Source organism: Syngnathus scovelli, chromosome 8 (assembly GCF_024217435.2).
Source record: "Syngnathus scovelli strain Florida chromosome 8, RoL_Ssco_1.2, whole genome shotgun sequence".
Classification (NCBI taxonomy): domain Eukaryota; kingdom Metazoa; phylum Chordata; class Actinopteri; order Syngnathiformes; family Syngnathidae; genus Syngnathus; species Syngnathus scovelli.
The window spans coordinates 19,062,232-19,081,378 of NC_090854.1; the positions used below are offsets into that span (position 1 = coordinate 19,062,232).

General features: G+C 50.5%; 1 protein-coding gene across 3 annotated transcripts in view; it reads left to right on the forward strand.

Annotated features, from left to right (window-relative positions):
• LOC125973801 (titin) overlaps positions 1–19,147 on the forward strand; it is a 116,826-nt gene that overhangs the window by 73,039 nt on the left and 24,640 nt on the right. For all 3 annotated transcript variants that reach the window (XM_049728297.1, XM_049728299.2, XM_049728298.1), the window contains 5 exons: positions 69–266; positions 348–644; positions 732–1,322; positions 1,423–1,725; positions 1,831–19,140. In XM_049728297.1, coding sequence (XP_049584254.1) covers positions 69–266; positions 348–644; positions 732–1,322; positions 1,423–1,725; positions 1,831–19,140 — 18,699 coding nt within the window. The remainder of the gene's footprint in view (positions 1–68; positions 267–347; positions 645–731; positions 1,323–1,422; positions 1,726–1,830; positions 19,141–19,147) is intronic.

Here is a 19,147-nt window from a genome sequence, read left to right on the forward strand (position 1 = left end):
TTTTCCTACATTCGTAAACTTATGAAGACTCTCTCACCACACTCTCCCTTTCCACAACAAATGCGCAGGGTATCACGCCGAGTTCAAGGAGAGGAATAGTATGTTGTGGAAGAGGGCAAGCCCGACGGCCTTGAGAATGAAGGAGCACAAGGTGACCGGGCTGACCGAAGGCCTCGAGTACGAGTTCAGGGTAATGGCCATTAACTTGGCTGGCATTGGCAGACCGAGTCCTCCCACTGATCCACGAGTTGCCCTTGATCCAATTGGTAAGTGTGAAACTGGTGAGGATCAATGACACTTAGCATTGGCAATGTTGGTTTTGCTGCACAAACGCTGTTTGTGTTCAGATGCTCCAGGCAAACCAGACGTAATCAGCGTCACCAGGAGCACCGTGACTCTTCAGTGGGCTGAGCCACAGTTTGACGGGGGCCACAGGCTGACTGGTTACATTGTGGAGAGACGTGATCTCCCCTCTAAGATCTGGGTGAAGGCCAACAGCGTGAACGTTGCAGAGCCCGCACACACGGTCACTGATCTCCAGGAGGGCTGCAAATATGAGTTCAGAATAAGAGCAAAGAACGCAGCCGGTGCCCTGAGTCCGCCGTCCGACCAGACGGATACTATTATCTGCGTGGATGAATACGGTGATTTGGTTTGATTCACTTGTCACACGTGCTTCCTGGGTCAAAAAGGTGTGATTTGTAATCCACTCTCTTTTCTCTATCCAAAAGCTTCACCAACCATTACCATCGATGCTCAGGTGATGGAGGCCGGTGTGACCGTCAGAGCTGGGGAAACCATCGTGGTCACCGCCACGAGTATTCTCGGCAAGCCCGCTCCGACCTCTTGCTGGTCGAAAGGAGGAAAGTACCTGAAGCCCTCAGACATAGTCAATATTGAGACCACCGCATCCTCTTCCACCCTGTCAATAAAATACGCCACAAGGAAGGACTCCGGGGACTACATCATCACTGCAAGCAATCCCTTTGGCGTGAAGGAGGAAACGGTTAAGGTTAAGGTTCTGGATGTTCCAGCTGCTCCCGGTCCCATCGAATGCAGCGGTGTCTCATCCGAGAAGGTCATCTTGATGTGGACAGCGTCTCCAGAAGACGGAGGGTCTCCTATCAAGTACTACACACTAGAGAAGAGGGAAACCAGTCGCCTTCTCTGGACAATTCTGGAAGAGAAGGTCGTCGACTGTCATTATGTGGCCACCAAACTCATCCAGGACAATGAGTATATCTTTAGAGTTTCTGCTGTGAACCAGTACGGCAGCAGTGAGCCAGCTCACTCTCAGCCTGTCAAGATGGTCGATAGATTTGGTATGTGTCGGCTCGACCTCCTGAAAACTTGTATTCTATCTATTTAGTTAGTGCGGCAACACGTGGTGTTTTTTAATCCATGTGAACCCTCTGTTTTTAGGTCCTCCTGGTCCACCATCAAAACCAGAAGTTGACAAAGTGGATGGGCACTCAGCGACAGTGACGTGGAGAAGACCCACTGAAGACGGTGGAAGCGATATCATCGGCTACTGTGTCGAGAAGAAGGAGAAAAGAGCCATGAGGTGGATCAGGGCCTCTAAAAAATCTGTCGTCGAGCTCAGCTACGAGGTCACTGGACTGACCGAAGGCTTACAGTACGAGTTCCGTGTTGTTGCTGAGAACAAAGCTGGCTTTGGAGAGCCAAGTGAACCGTCAATGCCAGTCACAACAGTCATTGCTACCTGTGAGTAAGAACAATTGCAAACACACAAAAGTGCCTCTAAAAACGATGTGCGTGGATGATATAGTGTAACGTGTGCACTAAAAGCGGGCTTTATGTTATTGGCAGATGTCCCTGGACCGCCAGTAAATCCAAGGGTTACAGACACTACCAAGACCACTGCCACTCTCAACTGGGGGAAACCCCTGGATAACGGCGGTCTCAACATCACTGGCTATGTAATCGAGCACAGAAAGGAAGGAACAGAGGAGTGGGTTAAGGACACGCCATCGTCTACGCTGAAAATCACAGAGTTTGTTGTTCCTGGGCTTGAAAACGCAAGCAAGTATCACTTCAGAATTAGTGCAGTAAATGCTAAGGGCATAAGTGAACCCGCAGAAACTCAGGAACTGGTTGAGGTAGTGGAGCGTGCAGCTGAACCTGATTTGGAATTGGACATGGAACTAAGGAGAACTCTTGTTGTCAGGGCTGGTTGCTCCATTCGCCTCTTTGTGCCCATCAAAGGGCGCCCTACACCGACAGTCACCTGGACCAAGGAGGGCAGTCCTGTGCCACGTGCTGTCATTGACAGTACTGAGTCATTTACAATGCTGGTCATTCCAGAAAGTGCAAGGAATGATGGCGGTAAATATGAGCTTGCCCTCGAAAATGCCGCTGGAAAAAAGACAGCAAATATTCATGTGAGAGTTCTGGATTCACCTGGGCCTCCTCTCAACTTGAAACCAGTCCAAATCGATAAAGAATCAATTGTCCTTTGGTGGGAGATGCCTCTCATTGATGGTGGCGCCAAGATCACAAACTACATTGTTGAGAAGAGGGAATCAACTCGTAAGGCTTTTGCCACTGTTGTCACGACCTGTCCGACGACTTCAGTCAAAATTCATGATCTGTGCGAAGGCTGCGAGTATTACTTCAGAGTGTCTGCCGAGAACGAGTTTGGTGTCGGCGAAGCGGTCGAAACGCCCGACCCCCTCCGTGCCTCCCAGGCCCCAAGTGCTCCGGAGAGCGTCATTCCAACTGATGTCACCAAGAACTCTGTGAGTCTGGCTTGGACCAAACCCAAGCACGACGGTGGAAGCAGGCTGACCGGATATGTCCTCGAAGCCCAGAAGAGAGGAACTGATCAATGGGCCCACGTAACAAGCCTCAAGAACATGGACTTCACTGTGAGGAATCTCAATGAGAATGAAGAGTACACCTTCCGCGTGATGGCAGTCAACCAATCAGGAAGAAGTGCCCCACGGGAGAGCAAGCCTATTGTTGTCAAGGAGTCGACCTCCCTGCCAGAGTTTGATCTGCGCAGTGTATGTCAGTCAACCGTAATCGCAAAAGCTGGAGACGACATCAAGGTTGAAATTCCCACAATGGGCCGTCCCCGGCCAGTCGTCACTTGGCAGAAGGACGGCGCCGCCTTGAAGCTCACCCAGAGGACTAACGTGGAGACAACTGCTGCGACTGTCATCCTCGCCATCAATGAATGTACCCGAGCAGACAGCGGAGTGTATACCATGACAGGAAAGAACATAGTTGGCAGTGTGGTGGAAAACATCTTTGTCAAAGTCCACGATGTCCCGGGGCCACCCAAAGGGCCAATTACAATCAACGAAATTTCTCGTAACTACTGCATCTTTGCATGGGATGCTCCAGAGAATGATGGGGGTGTTCCAATTACTAATTACGTGGTTGAGATCAGAGACACCACCACGCAGACTTGGACAGAACTAACTTCCACTGCTATTCGTACCATGTTTAAAGCCAACCGTTTGACGACTGGCTCAGAGTACCAGTTCAGGGTTAAGGCGAAGAATCGGTATGGCGTAGGACCTCCCATAACCTCAGAATCAGTAGTGGCTGCCTATCCGTTCAAAGTTCCCGGACCACCGGGCACACCCCATGTGGTGGCGTTCACCAAAGACTCCATAACAATTGGCTGGAATGAACCCGTTTCTGATGGTGGCAATGAAGTCATCGGGTACCACGTTGAGAGGAAAGAACGAAGCAGCATTATGTGGCAAAAAATCAGCAAAGGTCTGGTGAAAGGAAATGTCCTGAAATCGACAGGCCTTGACGATGGAGCCGCCTATGAGTTCCGCGTTATGGCAGAGAACATGGCTGGAATCGGCAAGCCCAGCAAAGCTTCCGAAGCAATAATGGCCTTGGACCCTGTGGATCCCCCAGGTCAGCCTATGCCTGTTTTTATTTCCAAAAACGTCATCACCATCAAGTGGTCAAAGCCCAACTATGACGGCGGATTCAAAATTACTGGCTACACAGTGGAGAAGAGAGAACTCCCTGCCGGTCGCTGGATCAGAGCAAACTTCACGAACATCATTGAGACAACATTCACCGTCAGTGGATTGACACAAGATGCATCTTATGAGTTCCGTGTCATGGCCAGAAACTCAGCAGGAGCTGTGAGTGCACCATCTGAGCCCTCGGACCCTATTACATGCAAGGACAGCATCGTTGAGCCACGCATCATGGTGGACGCCATCTTTAAGGATGTGCTTCTCCTGAAGGCAGGAGAGTCCTTCAAGCTCGAAGCAGACATTGCAGGCCAACCAACCCCATCCATGGTTTGGACCAAGAATGAGAAAGAGGTTGAGAACACACTGAAACTGGACGTGAAGTTCAATGAATTGACAACTATACTGAGCAACAAAGATTCCATCCGATCGGACGGAGGCGAATTTGTTCTGACTGCCACAAATGTAGGTGGATTTTGCAAGCACATCTTTAGAGTGAAAGTACTGGACAGACCCGGCCCACCAGTCGGACCTCTTCGGGTATCAAATGTCACGGCTGACAACTGCTTCCTAACGTGGGCCCCGCCTCTCGATGACGGCGGTGCAAAGATTGAAGGATACGTCATTGAGAAGCGGGAATCTAGCAGACTTGTCTGGACCAATGTTTCTTCAGACATCCAGGTTACGGAATACAAGGTGACAAAGCTTCTAAAAGGAAACGAGTACATCTTCAGAGTTATGGCGGTGAACAAATACGGCAACGGCGAACCTCTTGATTCTGAGCCCATTATTGCTGACAACCCATACACGGTTCCGGATGTGCCTCAGAATCCCCAGGTCACCGCTGTCACCAAAGATTCAATGGTCATTATGTGGCAGGTGCCAAAGAGTGATGGTGGGACACCAATCACAAATTACATCGTTGAGAGGAAAGACCGGGCAGGCCTCCGCTGGGTCAAGTGCAACAAGAAGAAGGTCAAAGATCTGCAATTCAAGGCAACAGGTCTTATTGTTGGACACGAATATGAATTTAGGATTATTGCAGAGAATGCTGCTGGCCTCAGTGCCCCAAGCCTCTCCAGTCCATTCTACAAGGCCAGTGACGCATTGTACAAACCTGGGCCTCCGTGCAACCCCAGGATCCTGGACACGACCAGGTCATCTGTTACTGTGGCCTGGAACAAACCAGCCTATGATGGTGGCTCTGACATCACCGGTTACATTGTTGAAGACTGCATCACATCTGACAAGAAGGAAGAAGAGGAGGAGTGGACAATTGTGACCCCCAAGGAAGGACTACTTGCGACCTCATTCACCATTGTCAACCTAACTGAGGGTCGGGAGTATAAAATCAAAATCTCTGCTGTAAATGGGGAGGGAATTGGGGAACCTACATTCATACCTGGCAACGCCAAGGCTGAGGACAGACTCCTGGCCCCAGACCTCGATTTGGACGCAGAACTTTGCAAGGTGGTCACCCTCCGAGCTTGCTGCACACTTAGACTGTTTGTTCCGATCAGAGGCAGACCCTCTCCCCAGGCTAATTGGACCAAAGAGGATGGCCAACGCATCGAGAGAGCCACTATTGATACCACTACGTCCTACACATCCCTTGTCATTGGAAATGTCAATAGATTTGACACTGGAAAGTATCACCTCACAGTTGAGAACAGCTGCGGTTCCAAGACAGTCACGGTCCAGGTCAGGGTGCTCGACACGCCAAGTGCGCCACAGAATCTAAAGATTGACGCTGTAACAAAACAGTCTGTCACTCTCACTTGGGATCCGCCATCAAACGATGGTGGAGCTAAGGTTAAGAACTACATTGTTGAAAAGCGCGAGTCCACAAGAAAGGCTTACGCCACGGTCAGCACCATGTGCCATCACACCACCTTTACTGTCGAGCCGCTCCTCGAAGGATGCAACTATTACTTCAGAGTTTTGGCAGAGAACGAATATGGCATTGGCCTGCCAGTTGAGACTGGCGAGTCCGTTAAAGTGTCTGAGAAGCCCCAACCCCCTGGTAAAATCAGTCTGAAAGATGTTACGAAGAATAGTGTCACACTGTCGTGGGAAAAGCCAGAGCACGACGGCGGAAGCAGAGTCGGGTGCTATGTTGTAGAGGTCCAACCCAAAGGCGTAGATAAATGGACACAGGCGGTGATCGTGAAAGAAACGGAAGCTTGCGTCAGCGGCCTCAATGCAGGTGAAGAATACATGTTCCGTGTGGCAGCGAGAAACGAGAAAGGAACAAGTGACCCTCGTCAAATTGGCGTCCCTGTCATTGTGAAAGATCTCGTCATTTCACCCGTCGTCAAAATGTTGTTCAACACGTTCAGCGTGTTGGCAGGTGAGGATCTGACAGTCGAGGTTCCGTACGTCGCCCGTCCCAAAGCGGCCGTCTCCTGGCTCAAAGACGGCCAGCCGCTTAAGAGAACAACCAGAGTCAACTTTGGTGCAACAGAATCAATGTTAAACCTAAGCATAAAAGAGGCCTCCAAAGATGACTTTGGACATTATCACGTTACCGTTGGAAACACAGCGGGGGAGGCAACGGCAGACATCGGCATTGTCGTACTGGACAAACCTGGTCAGCCCGGTGGTCCAGTTAAGGTTGAAGAGGTCACCTCTGACAGTGTGACTCTTTGCTGGAACCCGCCAGAGTATGACGGCGGTTGCACAATCAAAAACTACATTGTGGAAAAGAGAGACACGTCCACAACTAACTGGACAATGGTGTCACCAAAGCTCGCAAGGACCAAAGTTAAAGCAGCCCGACTGAAAACTGGCGCCGAGTATCAATTTAGAATCACAGCGGAAAACCGATACGGGAAAGGTCCGGCGCTCTTGTCAGAGTCTATTGTAGCCCAATATCCGTACAAGCTCCCAGGACCACCGGCGACACCCTCCATTCTAATGTGCACAAAGGACAGCATGACTGTGACATGGAATGAGCCTGTAAATGATGGAGGTAGCGCTATCTTGGGCTACCATCTGGAGCGCAAGGAAAGGACCAGCATCCTCTGGGTCAAACTGAACAAGTCACTTATTACAGACCAGTCGTTCAAGACCACAGGCTTGGAACCAGGAATGGAATACGAGTACAGAGTTTATGCTGAAAACATTGTGGGCATTGGCAAAGTCAGCAAAGTGTCAGAAGGTCACGTCGCCAGAGATCCTTGTGACCCTCCAGGTACACCTGAGGCAACCAGGATTACCAGGGATTCGGTTCACATCACATGGACCAAGCCAGAGTATGACGGTGGCGCCAAGATCACAGGCTATACGGTTGAAAAAAAAGAGCTTCCCGAAGGCCGCTGGTCGAAGGCAAACTTCACGAATGTCATCGAGACGGAATATGTTGCAACTGGACTGGTGCAGGATAACCAGTATGAGTTCCGCGTTATTGCAAGAAATGCTTCTGGTGTTTTCAGTCTCCCCTCTTACAGCACTGGGGCCATCACCGCAAGGGATGAGATTGAGCCCCCTCGTATCAGCATTGATCTCGAGTACGCGCAGACGATCGCGGTCAAAGCAGGAGACCATTTTAAGATTGACGCAGACGTCCACGGCAAACCAGCGCCCTCTATCACTTGGCTGAAAGGAGAGCAGGAAATTGGAAGCACAATACACAGAGAGGTTAAGAACACAGCAACCCACGCCTGTGTCACTGTCAAGGAAGCGAAACTCTCCGACGGAGGTGCCTATACTCTGCTGTTGAAAAATCCAGGAGGAGAAAGGTCTGTACAGGTGAATGTGGTCATTTTGGATAAACCTGGAGAACCACAGGGACCTCTTACTGTAACAGATATAACAAAAGACCAATGTTGTCTTTCATGGAAAGCACCGATACAAGACGGCGGTAGCAAAATATCACACTACGTCGTCGAGAGGAGAGAAACAAGTAGACTCGTCTGGACTGTCGTGGATCCAAAAGTGCCGAATACCTGCCACAAAGTTACAAAACTTCTGGAAGGGAATGAATACATCTTCAGAGTCCATGCTGTAAACGAGTATGGTAGTGGTGTTTCGCTTGCATCTGAGCCGGTGATGATTGCAGATCCTTACGCAGTCCCTGGTTCACCCAAAGGCTTAGAGGTTGCAGAAGTGAAAAAGGATTCAATGGTGCTCATATGGGAGGCTCCCAGTGAGAATGGAGGCAGTCCTATCACCACATATATCATTGAAAAGCATGATAAAGAAGGTGTACGGTGGACTCGATGCAACAGGCAAGCTGTGTTGGATTTGACATTCAAGGCCACGGGTCTTCTGGAAAGCCACAGTTATGAATTCAGGGTTGCAGCAGAGAATTCTGTGGGCGTCGGTGAGCCTACGTCGCCAACGGTATTCTACAAAGCCCTCGATCCGGTCTTCAGGCCTGGCCCGCCACAGAACCCCAGAGTTACAGACACAACGAGATCATCGATATTTCTGTCGTGGAACAAACCTATCTGTGACGGTGGCTCGGAGATACAGGGATACATCATTGAGTACTGCATTGCCACAGAGCGAGTCGCAGGTGGTGAGGCTCAGACTGAAGCCCCGGCTGCAGAGGTGCCTGCGGAAGATTGGATCATGTGCACGCCGCCAACAGGTGTCAAGAAGACCAAATTTGAGGTTGTAAACCTGAAAGAAAATCAGGCTTATAAATTTAGAGTGTGTGCGAGCAACAAGGTCGGGGTTGGCGAACATGCCGACTTTGCCGGAATGGTCATTGCCCAGGACAGAGCAGATGAACCGGACCTTGACATTGACCCGGAACTGAGAAAGATTGTGACAATTAAGGCGGGACTTTCACTTAGACTCTTTATTCCAATCAAGGGAAGACCCACGCCCAGTATCAAGTGGGACAAAGACGATGCTCCACTCAAGGAAAAGGCTCAAGTTGAAGTCACCAGCAGTTACACAGCCCTTGTAATTGACCAGATGAGCAGAGCTGATAGTGGGAAATACACGATCTCTGCAGAGAATTCCAGTGGAACCAAATCTGCATTTGTCGTCGTCCGGGTTCTTGATACACCGAGCGCCCCTATTAATCTGACAGTCAAAGAAATTACAAACCAAGCTGTGACACTTGCCTGGGAAGTACCTCTTTTAGACGGTGGTTCCAAAATCAAAAACTATATTGTGGAAAAAAGGGAGAGCACCCGCAAAACATATGCTGCCGTGGTCACAAATTGCCATGCTCTTTCGTGGAAGATTGAGCCACTCCAGGAGGGTTGCAGTTATTACTTTAGAGTCCTTGCTGAGAATGCACACGGTATCGGTCTGCCTGCAGTAACGGTCGATCCGCTTAAGGTCTCAGAGGTGCCACAGGCTCCCAGGAGCTTGACTGTTACCGATCAAACAAATACAAGCATCTCTTTAGCCTGGGAACATCCGGAATACGATGGCGGCAGCAGAGTCATCCAGTACTTGCTCGAGGTACAGCTTAAGGGACAGGAGAAGTGGTCTCGTGTCAACACGTACAAAACAATGGAGACGACCATTTCCAATCTCAACCCAGGGGAGGAATATCTGTTCCGAGTTACAGCAATAAATGACAAGGGCAAAAGTGACCCCAGAGTCCTCTCTAGCCACGTCATGACAAAGAACTTGACGTTCGAGCCCGACGTGCGCCCTACCTTTAGCAGCTACAGCGTACATGTCGGTAAAGACCTAAAGGTTGAAGTGCCAATCTTTGGACGCCCAAAACCAACAATAGCGTGGACCAAAGATGGAGCGCCTTTGAACTTCACTAGCAGAGTGAACATTCACAGCACTCAGACTCAAACAATTCTGAGCATTAAGGAGGCGGCAGGTGACGATGGAGGCATGTACAGCGTTCATGCCGCTAACTCTGCTGGAAAGAAAGAAGCCACCGTTGAAGTCATAGTACTTGACAAGCCTGGGCCCCCAACTGGCCCAGTGAGATTTGATGAGATTACAACACAGAGCGTGACTATATCATGGGATCCACCAAAACACAATGGTGGTTGTCAGATTTCAAACTACATTGTGCAGAAGAGAGAGACCGTAACAACAACTTGGGAAAACGTCAACAATAACTGTGCCAGAACCACAATCAAAGTGCCAAGACTGAAGACTGGAGCTGAGTACCAGTTCAGAATCATTGCTCAGAACCGGTACGGAAAGAGTCACGGCCTCGATTCCTCTGCTGTTGTTGCTCAGTACCCGTACAGAGAACCGGGCCCACCGGGCACGCCGTTCATTCCTTCGCTCTCAAGAGATCACCAGATTGTGGAGTGGCACGAGCCCATCTCGGACGGAGGCAGTCCAGTCCTCGGCTATCATCTTGAAAGAAAAGAGAGGAATAGTATTCTGTGGGTCAAAATCAACAAGACACTCATTTGTGAGACTTTTTACAAGAGCTATCCCTTAGAGGAAGGCATTGAGTACGAATACCGGGTGTACGCTGAAAATATTGTAGGCACGGGACGGTGCAGTAAGGTTTCAGAGGGTTGCGTGGCCAGAGATCCATGTGATCCTCCTGGTACGCCAGAAGCTATCCATGTGACCAAAGATGCCATTGTTATCCAGTGGACCAAACCAGAATACGACGGTGGCAGTAATATAACCGGCTACCTCGTGGAAAGGCGTGATTTGCCAGAAGGCCGTTGGGTGAGGGCAAACTTCACTAATGTGATTGAGACCCAGTTCACTGCCACTGGCCTCACAGAAAATTCCCAGTACGAGTTTAGAGTCATAGCCAAAAATGCCGTCGGCACCGTCAGCAAGCCATCGTACAGCAGCGGACCAGTCACCGCCAGCGACAGGATCGAGGCGCCTAAGTTCTCTGTTGACCCTGCGTTCACCAAGACCATTGTCATCAATGCTGGGGAGACATTCAAACTGGACGCAGATGTTCGTGGCAAACCACTGCCAGCAATGCAGTGGTTCAAGGATGATGTTTCAATTGAGAATACACTCAGAATTGCCTTGAAGAACACAGAAACTCACGCAATGGTAGTCATTAAAGATTCTGTGAGAACGGACGGCGGAATGTACACACTACGGCTAGCGAACGAAGCGGGCACTGAAACCGTGCCGTTCAGAGTGTTGGTCTTAGACAGACCGAGCCCCTGCGAGGGACCCCTTCACGTCGCCGGGGTAGCTGAGGATAGATGCTCATTAGTGTGGCACGCTCCTTTACACGATGGCGGAAGCCCCATCACGCATTACATCATTGAAAGAAGAGAGACGAGCCGTCTCGCTTGGACTGTTGTTTCTTCCAGCTGCACTAGCACATGTTACAAAGTCACCAACTTGTTGGAAGGCAGTGAGTACATGTTCCGTGTTATGGCGGTCAACAGTTATGGCACTAGCAGCCCACTAGAATCTGGCGCGGCCATCATGAAGATTCCTTTTGTTCTTCCTGGTCCACCTCACATTGAGGATGTGGCCAACATTACTCATGATGGAATGAGTGTTACTTGGACTGCCCCGGAGTCTGACGGTGGCAGTGAAATTTCAAGTTACGTTGTTGAAAAGAAGGATCGAGCGGGAGTTAAATGGACCAGATGCAACAGACAGAAAATCACTGACCTTTCCTTCAGAGTCACTGGGCTAACCACCGGCCACGAGTACGAGTTCAGAGTGGCTGCTGAGAATGTTGTTGGCTTGGGAGAGCCCAGTCTACCCAGCTCTTACTACAAGGCATGCGACCCCAAGTACAAACCCGGGTCCCCTGCATATGTCAACGTCGTCGATTCGACACGGAGCTCAATCACTGTGTCGTGGGGCAAGCCGCTGTCTGACGGCGGTAGCGCCATTCAAGGATATATTGTTGAAGTCTGCAAGGCTGAGGAAGAAGAATGGACCATGGTTACTCCCCCCACTGGCTTGCGTGTCAGCAAATATGAGATCCACAAACTGACAGACGGTCAGGAGTATAGGATCCAGGTGTGCGCTCTGAACAAACTCGGAGTCGGCGAGCCAGCCGTTCTCTCGGGAACCGCGAAACCAGAAGAAAGGCATGAACCCCCACAGATCCACTTGGATTCTGAACTGAGGAAGGGCATATCCGTGAAGGCCGGTGGATCGGTTAGGATCCATGTCCCATTCAAGGGCAGGCCGACACCTGAGATTAAGTGGCTGAAGGGTGACACAAACCTGAGTGAAAAGGCATTGGTTGAAAAGAGTCTGACCTTCACACAACTGTCCATTGACTCGTGTGACAAATGGGATTCAGGAAAATACACTCTAACCCTGACTAACAGCAGTGGGTCTGTGTCAGAGTTTGTTACCCTTAAAGTCCTTGATACGCCAGGAGCTCCGCAAAATCTTGTAGTGAAAGATGTTAGGAAGGACTCAGTCACTCTTGTTTGGGATGCGCCACTAATCGATGGAGGTTCTAAAATCAAGCACTATGTCATTGACAAACGTGAATCCACCAGGAAGGCTTATGCAAACGTCACAAGCAAATGTACAAAGACAACATTCAAGGTTGAGAACTTGATAGAGGGTGCTATGTACTACTTCAGAGTCATGGCTGAGAATGAATATGGCGTCGGCCAGGCAAACGAAACAAAGACGGCTTCAAAGGCGTCCGAGGTACCGCTTCCTGTCGGAAACATCTCCCTTGTCGACGTCACCAAAGCCAGTGTGTCATTGGCCTGGGAAAAACCTGAGCATGACGGAGGTAGCAGGATTGGTGGCTACCTTATCGAGATGCAGCCCAAGGGTACGGAGAAGTGGGGTGTTGCCACGAACACAAAGACATGCGAAGGCACGGTCACAGGCCTCACAAACGGAAAGGAATATCTGTTCCGCATCATTGCTTACAACGAGAAGGGAAAGAGTGAGCCAAAGGCACTCGTGACACCCGTTGTTGCTAGTGACATGACCTTGGAGCCAAGCATTAAGATGCAGTTCAACACTTATAGTGTGTTGGCAGGAAAAGACCTGAGCCTGACTTTTCCTATACTTGGCAGGCCCAAACCCAAGGTCACCTGGACAAAGGATGGTCAACTGCTGAAGGTGACCTCCAGAGTCAATGTGGTGAGCACGCTCACAACAACTGGGATCCAGATATCTGAAGCGTGCAAAGAGGACTTTGGAAAGTACTCCATCACTGCCAACAACGCCGCCGGCACATTTATCGCTCACATGGATGTCATTATTCTCGATAAGCCAGGGCCACCGACTGGTCCACTTAAAGTTGTCGATGTGAGTAACACTTTTGTCCACCTCTCGTGGGACCCCCCAGAGTACAAGGGCGGATGCCAAGTGAAACATTATATCGTAGAAAAGCGAGAAACCACCGGCAATACGTGGCAGTCGGTCACCCTGCAGCTAGCTAGGACAGCTTTCAAAGTGACCAAGCTGAAGACGGGCGTGGAATACCAGTTCAGGGTCATTGCGGAAAACCGATATGGAAAAGGCCTTCCTTTAGACTCCAAGGCTATTGTTGTCCAATACCCGTATAAGCCACCAGGCCCTCCTGGGACACCGTATGTTAAATCTGCAACCAAGGAGATGATGGTCATTGAATGGAATGAGCCAGTCAATGACGGTGGAACCGCTGTTATTGGTTACCATCTTGAGAGCAAAGAGAGAAGCAGTATCCTATGGAACAAATTGAACAAGACACTCATCACCAATACTCAGTTCAAGATCTGTAATCTCGAAGAAGGAATTGGATACGAGTTCAGGGTTTATGCTGAAAATATTGTTGGCATTGGCAGGTGCAGTAAAGCCTCAGAGTCATTTGTCGCACGTGATCCATGCGACCCCCCTGGCACTCCAGAGGCTGTCGTCATTTCTAGAAACTTGATTAAGATTAGTTGGACCAAGCCTCAGTATGACGGCGGCAGCAAAGTCAATGGCTACATTGTAGAAAAGAAAGACCTGGCCTCACCCGATAAGCGTTGGGTCAGAGAGAACTTTACAAATATCACGGAGACGGAATATAACATCGGCAGTCTGACAGAGAATGAGCAATATGAATTCAGGGTCATCGCTAGAAATGCAGCCGGCGTCTTCAGCGAGCCCTCCGACAGCTCTGGACCTATAACTGCTACGGATGAAATTGAGCCACCAAGGGCCTCAATGGACCCCAAATACAAAGACGTCGTCGTGGTCAATGCTGGAGAACATTTAACTCTCGATGCCGACATCCACGGAAAACCAGTTCCTGACGTGCTCTGGTTCAAGGAAGGCAAGGAAATGGACAGAGCTCTACGCATTGAAGTGAAGAGCACTCCCAAATGCACTGCCCTGACGGTTAAGGACGTGAACAAATTGGACAGCGGGCACTATGAACTTGTGCTCAAAAACCTGGGTGGTACAAAAACCTTCCCAGTCACAGTCAAAGTCCTTGACAAACCAGGAAAACCCACAGGACCCTTGAAGGTCACAGGAATCATGGTTGACAGATGTACCCTTGCCTGGTCCGAGCCATCCCTGGACGGAGGTGCCAATATCACTCACTATATTGTGGAGAAGCGGGAGACGAGCAGTTTATCATGGACGGTGGCTGCCGCCAATGTCTGCAGTCTGCATTGCGAATTAACAAACCTGCTCGCCGGGAATGAATACATTTTACGAGTCAGGGCTGTCAACAAATACGGCGTCGGCGATTGTCTCGAGAGTGAGCCCATCGTTGCCCGCAATCCATACAAACCCCCCGGTGCTCCTGGAACACCGGAGGCAAGTCGGATCACTAAGGATTCAATGGTTCTGTCATGGTCAGCCCCAGAGCAGACTGGCGGGGCAGATGTCGCAGGCTACCATCTAGAAAAACGTGACAAAGACAGTGTCCGCTGGACAAAGTGCAACCGACAAAAACTGACAGACGCTCACTTCCAAGTGACGGGACTGATGGCCGACCACTTTTATGAGTTCCGTGTCGCAGCCGAGAATGAGGCAGGAATCGGAGACCTCAGTGAACTGTCGCTACTTTATAGAGCCTGTGATGCCACAAAGCCCCCAGGACCCCCGCACCACCCCAAGGTGACAGACTACACAAAGTCCTCTGTCTCACTCTCCTGGGGCAAGCCCGACTTTGACGGTGGCGCCTATATCAAGGGCTACGTAGTTGAAATGCGAGAGTATACGCCAGTACCAAAATCGACAGAGGAGGTGGAAGTCGCCCCGACAGTAGACAGACCGGTTGAAAAAGAGTGGGCCACGTGTACGCCACCCTCTGGCATTCAGGCTACTCAACTTACTGTCACGGACTTAAAGGAATTGGAAGAATATCAGTTCCGTGTCTGCGCCATCAACTCCGAGGGTGTGGGTGAGGCCGCTTACATCCATGGCACGGTGGTTGCTGTGGACAGGGAGGAAGCACCGGAGATTGAGCTTGATGCTGATCTCAGAAAGGTGGTGTCTGTGCGTGCTGGTGGTACCTTGCGTTTGTTCGTCACCATCAGAGGAAGGCCAGAACCCACTGTAAAATGGGAAAAAATGGATGGTGCTCTCACAGACCGCGCTGTCATCGACACCACCAGCTCATACACTATGGTTGTCATTGACAATGTTAACCGCTGGGACAGTGGCAAATACTCACTCAACTTGGAGAACAGCAGCGGTTCAAAGTGTGCCGTTGTCTCCGTGCGGATTTTGGATACACCGAGTGCACCGCAGAACCTCAGTGTGAAGGATCTCAAAAAGGATTCAGCGACGCTCGTCTGGGATACGCCGCTCACTGACGGTGGGTCTAAAATCACCAACTACATCGTTGAGAAGAGGGAGTCTGTCCGTAAGGCCTACACGACTGTTACCAGCAACTGCACGGCAAACACTTTTAAGATTGAAGAGTTGCCCGAGGGTGGCATTTTCTACTTCAGGGTTTGTGCTGTTAATAAATACGGCCAAGGGCTGACGGTTGAAAGCAGAGAAACTAAAGTTTCAGAGGTACCCATGCCGCCAAACAATGTAACCGTCGTCGATGTGACCAAAACCAGCGTTTCGCTCTCGTGGGGCAAACCTGCACACGACGGCGGCAGTAAAGTCATCTGCTACAATGTGGAGTTCAAGCCCAAGAGTGGTGGAAAATGGGGTACAGCTTGCACAGTCAAGGTGACGGAGGCTACCGTTCCTAATCTGACTCCCAACGAAACCTACCTCTTCAGAGTCGTCGCAATCAACGAGAAAGGAAAGAGTGAGCCCAAGGAGCTCGGTTTGCCTGTGCACGCAAAGGACATGGCCATCGAGCCCTCTGCCAACCTATTATTCACAACATACAGCGTGAAGGCCGGAGATGACCTGGCTGTTGAGGTTCCAGTGAGAGGCAGACCTAAGCCCGTTGTCTCGTGGAAGAGGGACGGTCTTCCCGTGAAGCAAACTTCTCTGGTTACAATTTTAAACACGGAGACCTCGTCCAAGATGCTCATTAAGCAGGCTGCCAGGGAGCATGTTGGAAAGTATGAGATCACCCTGGCCAACACCGCAGGAACAGTAACATCACAGCTAAGCGTAGTCGTCCTGGATAAACCCAGTCCGCCGACAAGCTTTAGGGTGGACGCCGTGACGTCTGACAGCATCACGCTTTCCTGGTCTCCACCAGATTACGATGGCGGCTGCTCCATAAGTAACTATATCGTTGAGAAGAGAGATACCAACACACAAGAGTGGCAAATGGCCGCGAGCAATGTGGCCAGAACGGTCTACAGAGCCAGCCGCCTGACGCACGGGGCAGAATACCAATTTCGCATCTACGCAGTCAATCGTTATGGAAAGAGCACACATTTAGATTCTCCTGCAATTACAGCTCAGTACAATTTCAAGCAACCCGGACCCCCTTCCACACCAGCAGTTAAGCTCGCCACAAAGTCTTACATGGTGGTGACCTGGAACGAGCCTGTCAATGACGGGGGCAGTCCTGTTCTTGGCTATCACCTTGAGCGGAAAGAGCGCGACAGCATTCTCTGGAGCAAGATGAACAGAGGAATGATCAAGGATTCTGAGTACAAAGTCACTGGAATAGAAGAGGGTATCATGTATGAATATCGTGTCTATGCTGAAAATATTGCTGGCATTGGTAAATGCAGCAAGGTCTCTGAGGCTGTGGCGGCGAGAGATCCATGTGATCCTCCGGGAACCCCCGTTGTCACCGCTGTCAGCAGAACGTCTGTATCCTTGAGTTGGGACAAACCAGAGTATGACGGCGGCGCCAAGATCTCTGGCTATATCGTTGAACGTCGAGATCTTCCGGAAGGTCGCTGGACAAGGTGCAATTTCACCAACGTGCCCGAGACTCGCTACCACGTGACGGGCCTTACGGAGGACAGTCAATACGACTTCCGTGTCATTGCTAAGAACTCGGCAGGATTGTTCAGCGGACCCTCAGACAACACTGGCCCGATCGCCGTCAAGGATGATGTGGAGCTTCCACGAATCATGATGGATGTCAAATACAGAGAAACTGTATTTGTGAAAGCAGGAGAAACTTTAAAGGTTCACGCTGACATCGCAGGCCGCCCTTCCCCCGTCGTCGCCTGGTCCAAAGACGGCAGCGAGATTGTGCCGAGAGCGAGAATCCAAGTTGTTTCGACAGATACCGCGACTTCGGTGATTGTGAAAGACTGCATCAGAAGAGATTCCGGTCAATACTTACTCACGCTACGGAACATTGCCGGGACAGTTAGCATGCCATTACATTGTGTCATTATCGATAAGTCAGGGCCCCCCGCAGGACCTCTGCAGATTACAGGTCTCACGTCTGAGGAATGCACTCTGTCGTGGGGTCCACCTCAGGAGCCCGGTGGTGCTGAGATCACACACTATGCTGTTGAGAAGCGCGAGACCAGCCGCCTGGCCTGGACTTTAGTGAAGGCTGACGTCACCAAAACCTACTTGACCGTCAGGGGACTGCTGAAGGGAAATGAATATATCTTCAGGGTTTTGGCCATCAACAAGCACGGAAACGGTGAGGCTTTGGAGAGCGAGGCTGTCAAGATCACAGACCCGTACACGTTTGCCACAGCTCCTCTTAACGTCGATGCCACTGACATAACTGGAGAGTCAATGACCGTCACGTGGTGCAAACCGACGAGCGACGGAGGCAGTCCAATCACTGGCTACGTGATTGAGCGCCGGGAGAAGACCGGCATGCGCTGGATTCGTGTCAATAGAGATTCAGTCGCTGAATGTAGCACCGTGGCAAACAAACTGCGAAAGGGTTGCGAGTATGACTTCAGGGTCTACGCTGAAAATGCGGCCGGTCTGAGCCCTCCGAGTGAAGCCTCTGCTTCATTTAGAGCAGTCGATCCTCAGGCCGTTCCAAGTCCTCCGTCCAAGCCAAAGATCGTGAATTCAACAAAGGACAGCGTGTCTGTTGTTTGGAAAGCACCTACCAACAATGGAGGCGCTCCTATCCTTGGATACGCCGTCGAATACAGGGAGTACATCCACAAACCAGTGACGGCGGTGGCGGAGGTTGAAGGGGAATATGAAGAAGAGGAAGAGGAGGAACACGAGTCACCAGAACCGCAGAGATGGGTTGAGGCCATTGCTCTCACCAAGAGCTTGGAGTTCACAGTTCCTGGACTAAAATCTGAGATGGTATATGAATTCTGCGTCAAAGCAATCAACAAAGTTGGAAGCAGTAGGCGCAGCCGCTGCTCCGATGCGGCTGCAGCAGTGGAAATAACTGCAGAGCCAGCTTTCGATGTGGATGTTGAGATGCGCAAAGTCCTTGTGGTTCAGCACGGAACGGCATTTACCCTCAATGTTCCATTCAAGGGTAAACCTGCTCCTTCGGTGGAATGGGCCAAGGAGGGCACCGACCTAAAGGTGAGAGGAACGATTGATTCAACAAACTCCAGCACTTCACTGACCATCGAAAAGTCAACAAGAAATGACTCTGGAGAATACTGTGTCAGCATTGAGTCGCCATTAGGAAAGGCAACATTACCGTTAGTTGTCAAGGTTCTTGATTCTCCTGGACCCCCAGTCAATGTCAAGGTTTCAGCAGTGACCAGGGACTCGGCCACCCTCACGTGGGAAGCCCCTGAGAATGACGGTGGCGACGCAGTGAAGGCCTACCACGTTGAAAAGCGAGAGGCGAGTAAAAAGGCCTGGGTTTCCGTCACCACTAACTGCCACGCATTGACGTATAAAGTGGACCAGCTTCTAGAAGGAGCCACTTATTACTTTAGAGTTATTGGAGAGAATGAACATGGATTGGGAGTACCGCAGGAGGCAAAAGCCGGCACAAAGATTACAGGTAAGGT